Here is a 12,417-nt window from a genome sequence, read left to right as displayed (position 1 = left end):
ATAAGGAGGAAGAAAGAAGCCTCTTGCAACTCTACGCTCACCTAAACCAAGAAGATAAGGAGGTCATGCTTAAACTTCTAGAAAGAGCGAGAGAGCAAAGCGAAGCTCGTCAAAGGATAGAAGATGTTCTCTCCATAAAAATGCAATGCTTTGACGAGTTGACTAAAGAACATGAGGAGCTAAAATGCTCTCATGTTGATTTGGTCCAAAGGTATGAAACTATTTCAATTGAGCAAGATAACGCTTTACATTGTATCGCTCAATTAGTAAATAGGAATACCTTGCTTAAGGACCAAGTAGAAAAGCTAAAAATTGAAAATCTAGCTTTTCAAGAAAAATATGATATGCTCTTATGCTCCCATGAAAATCTTATGAATGATCATATCGTATTAGATATCGTTTATGAGGTTGTGATAGAAAACTTAAAATCTCAACAACCTCACTCATGCACATGTATTCAAGTTGACACTATATTATCATGTGCTAATACTTGTTGTTCGTCGACAAGCAAACCCTCCTTTGAGCTAGAATTTGCAGGAACAAATGATGATACATATCAAAAGCTCAAAGAAGAAAATGAGAGGCTAAAGATGAGCTTGACACAACTTAAAGGGAAAGGCATTCCTCAACCTTCTCAAGATAACCGTGATCACATGGTGAAGAAGCTTGAGACGGGAACAATCGAGGCATGCACAAAATCCCTTGAAGAAAATGTCAAGGACTTGAGGATTGCCAAGAGGAGGAAACAAAAGAAGAAAATCAATACCTCTTCCAAAAGCCTCAACCATGCCTCCATACAAGGTAACATCCAAGGTAATGATCAAGCCACACTTCACACTAAGAAAAATAAGAAGTGCAGTGAATGTTTTGAAGAGGGACACTTGATTAGGTCGTGTCCCTACATTAAAAATGGCTTGATTATTAACAAGGATGATAGACTTTGTTTTAAATGTTCAAAGAAGGGACACTTTATTAAATCTTGTCCCCATTTAAAACAAAGAGGCATAGGGTTAGAAAAGAAAGCTTTTACTAACCATGTAGCAAGCAACAAACAAGGAAAGAAGAAATCTTCAAGACTTCAAAAACGCATATGCTACACATGCCGAAAGAAGGGACATCAATGCAAGGATTGTCCCATTGGTAACAATCCCACTCCTAACTTGTCAATTAATTTTCATGTAACTAGGCAACCCAAAATTGCAACTTGTGCTAGAAAGGTAATGAGCCTACCTAGTGCTAACACAAAGGACTTTTGGGTTCCTAGATCTTTGTTGACTAACCGTGATGGACCCATCAAGCGATGGGTACCAAAATGTGCTTGACAAGCTTTGTAGGAGGAAGAGATGGTATGAAGCTTTGGGATGCTTAAGCGAGTCAATTCAATTTTTTATTAACTCAAGCTATCAATCTTTAATGATCTATATCCAAGATTGACCCAAGGTTATTGTGAATTGTTATATCTTAAACTCATATCATCTCGAGGAAAGTGTTGATGTTGTAGGTAATAAAGAATCAACCTATGCCGAAACGACAAGGCCTACAACTTGGAGGAAAGTCAAAGGATGGTAACATTTATGCTTTTAAAGTGCAAGTATTCTAGAATATCATTTCTTATGTGTCTTGTGTAGTTACATAGAAAAGAAAGCACTTAAAATGTTCTTAAAATTATGTCATCATTCCTTGAAGATATTCCTCTCATATGGTAGATTGCATATTCTTCATTTCTATATTATGACAATCTACATGCTTTAAAATTGTTGCTTTTTCCCATGGCATGGTTTACACTAATTATCCTTTGTTGCCATGATCTAGATATAGAAAAAGATTCCATGTTCTTAAAAGAATAAAGTGTCATGTAAGGAATTCAAATCCTAAGGACACTTATAAAAAGGGGAATCTTTCTTTATGTCTAGAATAGTGAGACCAATGTTTTTATCTAAGTAACCCAAGTAGTCTCACATTTAGAGAATAAGTTTCTCTATGAAAATGCGTAATCCATCATAACAAGAAAAATCAATCCAATAATTTATGTTGTATGTCTTTTTGCTTAAATTGGATATGGTTCTTCTACATTTATCGCTTTCCATATCATGAATTAGATTTATTCCCATGATCTTAAAGGATTGGTTATGCTTGTTTTATGAGTTAAAATTGGCATAACATCTTCTATGGATAATCTAGTTCATGCTATGAAGTTTCCATGCTTTTAGTAATCTAGTTTTTCATTCCTTATCAAAATGATTACAAAAAAAGGAAAACTAGTGCTTGTATTGCCATTAACCTTTCGCTTGAGCTTACTTATGAAAATCAACAAGAGAGTGAGTGCAAGTTTAAAGCCTCAAGCCTCAAAGGGTTGCTCTTCACCCATAAGAAGGAAGGTAAAAGCAAAGGTATGGGAACTCATCTTCTCAATCAAATATAGTTCCCCTCGATGATTGTTCACTCTAATTATATCTTTGTGAAGAAATAGATTCTTTATTAAACTTAAATTGGCTAAGATGTGCATTCAATCTCATTCTCATTAATGCACTTATCCATTAGAATCTATTTCATGCCTTTGCTATATTTGTTTTCATATTGATATGCTATGATGTTAAAATTCAATTTGAAGAAGTGAACTTCCTATGTTTGGTCAAAATGTTTAAAGGTGCATATTCCTCTTTTCTAATGATGTGCACTAATAATAAGGACTTTTCTTCATGACTGTGTGACTTGTGGATGATGAATTGTGTATAATTAGCTATCTAAAAGAAATCATCATTCATCATATACTCCCTTGCGGTATTAACATCTCTCTTGAGTATTTTCAACAAGTTTGGAAGGAAAAAGAGACAACTACAAAGGGAGGTCACTAAAATAAAAAAGGAAGAACATCAAGGACATCAACACCTATTTGGACAATAAGGTCTTCACAACAATCAATAGTGTGGTTGTAAGCACCCTTTATCTTTTTCATTATAAGATTGCAAGGCTTAAATTGTTTATTGCAAATCTTATAAGCCCTTATCAAGATACTTAATGCGTCTCCCTATGTGTCCTTAAAAGTGAATGCACTAAATCAATTCTTTCAAGTACTTGGTGCATACCTTTAGGGGGAGTCTATTCTTATATCTTGATTTTGTTGAGGCTATCGCTTTATCTTAGTAATTTCATATAGTCTCTTGGATGAGAAGAAGGTTTATCATGAAACATGCTACTACATTTCAATCCATCTTGGTAAAATAATGTCACCTTTATCAAGGATTGTAGCTTTCAATGTTAAAGTAGCATATTTATCGGATTCTCCTTTTTATGAGCATGTCTGAAAAATCTAATGCCTATGTTGTTCTTTTGATCGCATCTGTTGTTTGATCATTGAATAACTTCAATTATCACTTATGCTTCTTAGTGCTTCATGAAATTTCAATTTAATTTCAATTGGTAATTTCAATCGACATCTATCTTGATATGCACTAAGTTAAAAGGAGAATTCATGATATATTATGCAATTTGTGATCCTCTTGATATATAATAACATGACTTAGAAAAGGATCACAAGTTGTAGAACTCTCTCTTGTGCAAAATATTCTCATACATTGCCTTGAGTATAGGTCTTAAGCGACTAAGACTAAGGACAAAGCACAATGAAGAGAGCATCTCTATGTGAAGGTACTAAAGGGTAAAACTATTCAATCTTATTCATACATGTACCAAAATCTTCCTACATTCCTTGCATATCTTGTATAAAAGGAAGAGAAAGCGTGTTCATGCATTAACCCTGCTTCGTAACTAGTATAACTTCTAATAAATTTCACTCTTGCATTAGTGCATTTTTGTTATAACTAGATGAAGTAATTTTATTGTCAAAGAGCTTAAAGCTTGACCTTGTAACGAGGATAAGCTGTCTTTGTTCCAAAGGTGGATGGTCCTTAAGTCTCTTTGAAATCCTTAAGGGTAAATGCTTAAAATATGCCATGAAAATATTCATAACATGCTTTCATAAGTGCATAAACTGTCATGAGCACCACACCTATACTATGACACAATGCACTTCACATTCTATGTGATGTAGATATGTTAACCTAATTATGTGCAATTAGGCATTTAAGGCCAAAATTATGTATTCATCTCCATGCACATATTTAGGGGGAGCAATCTATGTTATATAGAACTATGATTATGCTTAATTGATATATCTTATGATCATATCTCTTTTGTGTCTATGACTAATGTGTTTTCAAGTATACTCTCATACTTAGTCATAGAATTGAAAGGGAAATGGAGTTTTTGGCAAAGACGACGCTTCCACTCAACTCCATCGGTATTATCCACTCTTTGCCGGTATTCCGCCATCTCTCCATTTTGGTATAATCTTCACTCATATATTGTTTGCCAAAGAGGGAGAGAAAGTAAGAAGGGCTCTAATGATTCCGTTTTTGGCGATTCATGCCAAAGGGGGAGAAAGCAAGAGCCCAAAGCAAAAGGACCGCACTACCACCTAATTTTAAAATTGGAGATTTTCGTAAATTTCAAATTAGTATCTTATTGTGTTCAAAAGGGGGAGAAAGTAGTATTTCAAAATGATATATCAAAACCCTCTTGAACACTAAGAGGAGGATCTCATGTAGGTGGAGTTTTGTTTAGTCAAAGGAAAAGCATTTGAAACAGGGGGAGAAAATTTCAAATCTTGAAAATGCTTTGCAAAATCTTATTCATTTACCTTTGACTATTTGCAAACGAACTTTGAAAAGGATTTACACAAGATTTTGCAAAAACAAAACATGTGGTGCAAGCGTGGTCCAAAATATTAAGAATGAAAGAAACGATCCATGCATATCTTGTAAGTATTTATATTGGCTCAATTCCAAGCAACCTTTGCACTTAGATTATGCAAACTAGTTCGATTATGCACTTCTCTATTTTGCTTTGATTTGTGTTGGCATCAATCACCAAAAAGGGGGAGATTGAAAGGGAATTAGGCTTACACCTAGTTCCTAAATAATTTTGGTGGTTGAATTGCCCAACACAAATAATTGGACTAACTAGTTTGCTCTAGTGTATAAGTTATACAGGTGTAAAAGGTTCACTCTTAGCCAATAAAAAGATCAAGTATTGGGATCAACAAAGGAGCAAAGGGACAACCGAAGGCACCTCTGGTCTGGGGCACCGGACGGCACCGGACTGTCCGGTGTACACCGGACAGTGTCCGGTGCACCAGAGGACTCCAACTCGAACTCGTCGCCTTCGGGAATTTCCAGAAGCACTCGCGCTATAATTCACCGGACTGTCCGGTGTACACTGGACAGTGTCCGGTGCTCCAAAGGGACGCGACTCTGGAACTTGGCAGCCTCGGGAAATCGGAACGGCTGCTCCGCTATAATTCACTGGACTGTCCGGTGTACACCGGACTGTCCGGTGAACCAGCAGAGCAACGGCTACTTCGCGCCAACGGTCACCTGCAGGCGCATTTAATGCGCGCCAGAAGCGCGCAGAAGTCAGGCACGCGCGCGCTGGCACACCGGACATTGTGCAGTACATGTCCGGTGTGCACCGGACATCCAGGCGGGCCCAGAAGACAGAAGCTCCAACGGTCGGATCCCAACGGCCTGGTGACGTGGCTGGAGCACCGGACATGTCCGGTGTGCACCGGACATGTCCGGTGTGCACCGGACTGTCCGGTGCGCCTATCGCCAGCAGCCTTCACCAACGGCTACATTTGGGTTGTTGGCTATAAATATCACCCCAACCGGCCACTTCAAGGGGGTGGAGTCCAAGCAACATTCCAAGTCATCTAGTTGACATACTCAAGCCCTCCCAACCACATATATTCATTGATACATCCTATACACAAGATCTAGCCCACTACAACCAACACAAGTGCCACAAAAGAGAGAGCGAGTAATTGAGAGCTACTCATTGAGTTTAGCCCTAGTGCCTTGTGAGATACATTGAGAGATAGTGTGTGCTTCATCTTTGTGTTCATTTGCGCGTGGAGTTTTGACTCCCATTCGAACTTCCTCCAAAGTGTTGGAGGCTTGTAAAAGCTAGCAAGAGACACCAAAGAGTGTGGTGGTCCTTGTGGGATCGAGAGTGATCCTTGAGAAGAAGAAGAGCTCACCGATCCTTGTGTGATCGGTGGAGAGAGGGAAAGGGTTGAAAAAGACTCGTCCTTAAGTGGACTCCTCAACGGGGACTAGGCCTTCGAGGGCCGAACCTTGGTAAAACAAATCACCCGTGTTCATTGTGTTTTTGCTTGTGATTTGTTTGCTTTCCCTTACTCTAAGTTCTCTTGCACTATTCTTTGCTCATATCACTTGGTGTTGCTTCAAGTTAAATTCTCATTTAGTGAAGCAACACTCCGCAAGAAAGAACTTGAGTTATTGCTCTTTTCATCTAAGCCCTCTTGCTTGACTATCCATATATCTAGTAGTTGTATTGATTATTACTTCCGCATTATTTCAAAGCAACCTTCTTTACAAGCAAAGGACTTAGCCTTTTATACTCCGATATTTGTTCATCTTGTTCTAACCACTAATCAAGGGATCTAGTTGGGGGGAAAAGTTTTAATTTTCAGGTTTCGCCTATCCACCCCCCCCCCCCCCTCCCCTCTAGGCGACTTTCAAATATACACAAAGATTTTGCAACGAACAGTAGGGTCGTAGCAGCAAAATATATTTGTGTCAATATAGGTATCTATATTGTAACCATTTTTTTGGCAAGAAGCACCATATTTTTGCAATGAAATTCAATAGTATCGCAACCACATAAAACTTATGGCAATATTAATTAACATATTGCAACCGTTTTGTAAATTGTGGCCATAACACCTACCTTTTGTGATAAAACTAATAATTATTGCAACATAAAATTTTCATGGTAATAAAATATACATATCACAACCATGTTTGAAAGTTGTGGCAATAACACATAGCTATTGCAATAAAATTTGTGTTGTTGTAGTATGATCTGTGGCAATAGACTAACTTTCTAGTAGTGCATCTACGTGCTCCTACAAGGTGAACCCTATATGGTACACCAATATCGGTGACATGGATCACATAACGAACAACCTTGATCGCTTATTTGTGCTGGATCAAAATCATAGCGGTGACATGGTGCAAGTGGGCAATGGAGCAGGTTTGCAAATTAATCACATTGGTTCGTGTTCTATCAATACTAATACACACCATTTTGCCCTTAACAATGTTTATGTTTCTAAAATTTCTAAACACCTTCTTTTAGTTCATAAATTATCCTTGGTATTAGCACATTAAGGATCAGGTGACATAAAATTTTCTCGTGGTCGGAAAATGTGAAGCTGACCTTTATCCCCTTAAGCCATCCAATATTGAGTTCATTAGGCTAGTGCTTGTGGGTTATTCTGTGCATCCTGAATAATGGCATACTCAATTCAGCCATCCATCTCCTCAAGTAGTTCGACCCCTTTTACATATTCATAATCTTCCCTATCTCAAATAACAAAGAGTCATGAATTACCCTACCAAATTTATATATAGATCTATAACACCACTCAAACTTATTTATTCTAATGTTTGGGATCCTACCCCCATTTTTATGTTGATGGTTCCAAATATTATATCAATTTCATTGATGATTTTAGCAAATTTACGTGTGTTTGTCTCATGAATGATAGGACTGTCCACACATTTTCTTAAATTTTAATATGTGCTATCTGATTGGGGTTGGGGAATATAAAAAATTGCATCACCAATTCTTCACTAAAATGGGCATCACTCATCAAATGTTGTTTGTCCATACCATCAAAAAAATGGTTCGATTGAATGCAAACACCATCATATTGTTGAAACAGGTCTCGCTCACCTAGCTCACACTGGCATGCCACTCCAATTTTGGGATGAAGCCATCATCACATCCACACATCTCATAAATCATCTCCCTACATATATCATATATAATTTGTATCCTCTAGAATGATTATTTAACACATCGCCTAATTATTCTATGCTACACATATTTGATTGTGTGTGTTGGCCCAATGATCTAATCATTGCTCCTACTAATACTGCAGGACAACCATACCGTATATGACTGAAATATAATATATGAAAGCTAAAACAACATACTAACGGTATGGTGACATATTCTGTTGCTTTGACTTCCGTTGAAGATCCATCATCACATGTCGCTACTATGAAGCATTATGCAATGCACGAAGAATTTGATGCCCTCATTAAAAACAAGACATGCCATCTTCTCCCTCGTGTTGGTCTAAATATCAATGAGTCCAAATGGATTTTCAAACTCAAACACAAGTCATAATGATCCATTGATTGCTGCAAGGCTCGTTTATCGCAGGTTTTAAGCAACAATATGGATTAATTAAGATGTCACCTTTAGTCCAGTTGTGAAGCTGTCCACCATATGCCTTTTATTATCCTTGATGGCTTCTCGGGGATGGTCACTTTGATAGATTGACATTTAAAATGAAGCAACCACCAACATGAATTTCTTGATGAAGACATTTATATGAAGCAACCACCGAGTAATGAAGACTCCATTCATCCCAATTATATATGCAAGCTTGATAAATCTTTATATGGTTAAACAAGCGATGCAGACTTGGTTTTCTCAGTTGAGTGGCACCTTGCTTCAATTGAAATTTCATGTGTCCAAGGCTCTCTATTTTTAATGAACCTGGTAGTCACACACACGCGTGCGCATACACACATTTTATCCTCATCTTCGGCTACTGACCACCTCCTCCAACAACTTCAAGTTGAGCTTGTGGTGAAGGATCTTGGCCGATTCAGTTATTTTCTAGGTATTGAAGTTCATCATACATCTATCAGACTGATCCTCACACAACTCAAATACATCAAGGCCTTCTGTTGTGCACCAACATGGACAATTTTAAAGGCATCACTACCCTGATGTCCCCCCCGACAAGCTCTTTCTATACTATGGTACACCTCTCGACGGAGGATGCTACACATTATCACAATGTGGTTGGCGTTCTCCAGTAGTTATCGTTCATATGTCCTGATATATTCTTTTTTGTTAATCAATTTGGTAGCACCAACTACCTCTCACTAGGTTGCGGTGAAGCGCATATTGTTGTATCTTCATTTCACCTCTGATCTAGGGAATTTCATCATGAAGTCTGGTTCCTTAGTACTGAGTGTTTTTCTGATGCAGATTGGACTGGTAACACGATCGATCGATGTAGCATTCATGGTTACACACTTACATTGTCTTCTTCAATGGTAATATCTTTTCTTGTAGTTCCAGAAAAGACCCAACTGTCTCACGTTCCAATACAAAATGCTAAATATACGAACATAACTAATGCTACTATAAACTTATTTGGGTGCAAGTATTGCTTCAGAAACTTGGCATACCATAACCACATCCTTCGACTCTCTTGTGTGACAATATTAGAGCTACCTACCTCACAACGAATCCGCATTTTATTGTCGCACCAAACATGTAGAACTTGACTATCACTTTGTTCATGAACAAGTGACATCTCACCAACTAGAAGTGTAGATCATATTCTCTAGAGATCTAGTGGTCGATACTATTACTAAGTCTTTGACTGGTCCACCTTTTGACAAGTTTTGTAGCAATATATATGAACTTAATTTCATACCGTCTAGATTGAGAGGAGTGTTGAAGATAGAAGATTATATATAATAGGAAAGGGCCACACCTTCTAATCTTGATAGTGTTGTTACATGCCACTAGTATAATATGCCTATGCATGCGACGGCTCACAAATCTTATTTGATGGCATAGTGCAACGACTATACGACACACGAGGGCTTAGTGTAAGCCAATATGATGGACCCTCCCCATAAAAAATAATTTAAAAATTAATGTGGATCCTACCCATAAAAATAAACTTAAAATTAAAGTGGACATATGATCCATATACCAAATATTAAATTGTAGATATTGTACTTTATCTTAGACAAAAGACCGAGAAAGATATGAGTTCAAAAGAAGACCTACCTTTTTTATAGCTCGCTCGACTGCTCGTCCTTCTTCAGCTAGCGAGGAGGTATATGAGAGCACTGTGTTGCATGCGACTTCGTGTTGTATTAGGTTTGAGTGTTTTCTCACGGCTCATCTAGGAGATAATGGCCCATGTTACTTGACAACACACGACGACGGTGAGATCGTAAAACTTGACGTCTTATACTTATAGGAGTAGAGATGTAAAGGCTTGGAGTTGTGTCTGAATAATCTCGGCGGTGCTCGATCGCTATTACTTGTAGAGCCTATCTTGCGCCAATTCAATAGAAGTACGTGTGGGCTAGCAAGGATGCTAAATTTTCCTTCTATTCAATTTTGAATAGTAAGAAGATTTTAGGATGTGTTTGATTACCTGGCCTAGCCTGAGTCTGACTCAGTGAGAGGACCAGGCTCAAAAGAGCCCGCATGTACAGAGCTAACAAATAATGTTTGGTTGCTTGGTCAAAATGAACCAGGCCCATATGATACGTTGTTTGGTTCTCATTTCTGTAGCTTGGCCCAATTGGGTTGCCGCCAATTTTGTTGTGTAAAATGAAGCTCCCGCCAAATTTCAAAATTTTAAGCGCCATTAAACAAATTACAACAGATTTAAACTAAAAATATGATTTTGACCCATAAATATGATTTACAATAATCTGAATTAAACAGATCCTCCTGCTAGTATTTTTTCTCATTGAATTGAACTAATTACAATCATTTGAATTACAATCATATGAACTATAGTAGCAACTTAAAATATGGATAACAAAAACAGAAACTATGATTGTAATTACAATCATATGAATTTTAATTAAATAGAAACTATGATTGTAATTAAACAGAAATTATAGTAGTAACTTAAAATATGATTGTAATTACAATCATATGAATTAAACAGAAACTGCTACAACTCATGAGAAGAAAAGAGGTACTAGCAGTAGATGGCCTATGTTGACTGACTATAAGTGGTTGCTAGTATTTGTTAATCCAGCAGGATATACAATATACAAAATCAGGAAGAAGAAAAAAAGGAGGAAAATATCACAAATTATCAACCCTCTCAGCGTGTGAATGTCTCTCTCTAAGCTCATCCACTGACTGACCTCGTGTTGCTTCTCTCAGAACGGACTCTCGTGTAGTAGCTAGCCACTCTTTTGTACAGATTCTCCATGAAATTTCTTGGTTGCATGGACGGACGGACAACAAAGAAAAAAACAATTCCCCATCAAAAACCAAAAAAGAAAGCATCATTAATTGACGAACTAGGACATACCACCTAACTATTCGCGGGCTGGAACGCGAACCGCGCGCGGGCGCACCCGCGCGGCGACATGGACGGCGCCGCCGACGACGGCCGCGGGCTAGGCCGGTGCACGGACAGCCCCGGCACGGGCACGGGCGGGCAGTCCGCGCCGAACCTGCTGTCGTGGACCACCGGATTTGACGCTCGCCGCGGCGGCGAGCCGTAGAACAGCGGCGGCTGCGGGGACGCCGACGACAGGCCGCTCTCGTCGCCCTGGAAAGAGCGTTCCGACAGGGAAACATCAGCGCCATGTACTAAAAAAACACAAGTCCAGCGGCAGAAGGAACCAAGCACCTTCAAGAGGAGGAGGTCGAGCAGTTCCGTACCGGCGTCGGAGAAGCCACCGCTCTGGTGGCACCGCAGCGGCGTCGCGGGGCGTCGCGGCTTGGGGCAGAAGAGCGGGCTTTTGGCGTCGGCGGCTGCGAGTGAAACCCTAGCGTCGTTGTGGCGACTGAAGTCGGGCCAGGCCGGTCAGGGAACCAACAAGCTCGCGTTTCCTTTCAGCCAGGCCACAAAATTATTTTGGGCTCGCCTCAGCCAGGCTCCCGGACTGGGCCAGGCAACCAAACATATCCATACTGTATGAAACGGGCCTGGTCGTGAGTTGGGCCAGTCAACCAAACATATCCTTAGTCTCTCTAATCCCCTTAGATATTGTTGCTCTCAAACAAGCCTGAAAGGTATGTCATTATTGGCTTGCAACTCTCATATGAGAGGTAATTCCGAAGAATGACTTATCTTATGGAACCTATGCGGTGAAAGATCCCTACGAACAGGTCTCCCGGTCGCACAAGGTAACAGTGCGAGTGGTGAACCAGTGGTAAATGGAAGTACCAGCAACGAGCAGCAACATGCAGTTCCGCCGCATCGAGCAGCAACAGGTGCATGCACCTAACAACCTACCAGGCAGTCTTGTGGATCCCCGATCCGATGTCTTGCGCTGGTTTGTGGTTTCTATCCCGTTGGGAGCGACTGCGCTGGTTTGCGGTCAGTAGTGTTGGTCGTTTTTGAATCAAGCGTTTCAACTTTCGATGCGCGTTGCAACTGAAGTTGCAAAGGAGTGAGGGACTTGACGAACTATTATAACTTCACTTAATACTAGTGTCATGATTATTTTTAATTTAACCATGCGTTGTGAA

The 12,417-nt window shown here is 39.3% G+C and overlaps 1 protein-coding gene and 1 pseudogene across 1 annotated transcript; both read right to left on the bottom strand.

Moving 5' to 3' along the window:
* Positions 1–9,765: 9,765 nt before the first annotated feature.
* On the bottom strand, positions 9,766–9,952 carry LOC111589897 (uncharacterized; annotated as a pseudogene).
* Positions 9,953–10,780: 828 nt separating this feature from the next.
* Positions 10,781–11,749, bottom strand: LOC103633253 (uncharacterized; the record flags this gene model as incomplete). Its single annotated transcript, XM_020541728.2, has 2 exons — positions 10,781–11,491; positions 11,573–11,749. Coding segments are annotated over 2 exons (417 nt in total), but the record flags the coding sequence as incomplete, so codon positions are not given.
* Between the last annotated feature and the right edge of the window lie 668 nt (positions 11,750–12,417).

Source organism: Zea mays, chromosome 7 (genome assembly GCF_902167145.1).
Source record: "Zea mays cultivar B73 chromosome 7, Zm-B73-REFERENCE-NAM-5.0, whole genome shotgun sequence".
Lineage (NCBI taxonomy): Eukaryota > Viridiplantae > Streptophyta > Magnoliopsida > Poales > Poaceae > Zea > Zea mays.
The sequence above is the reverse complement of the archived record's forward strand: the minus strand, read 5'-3'. Positions and strand labels throughout refer to the sequence as shown.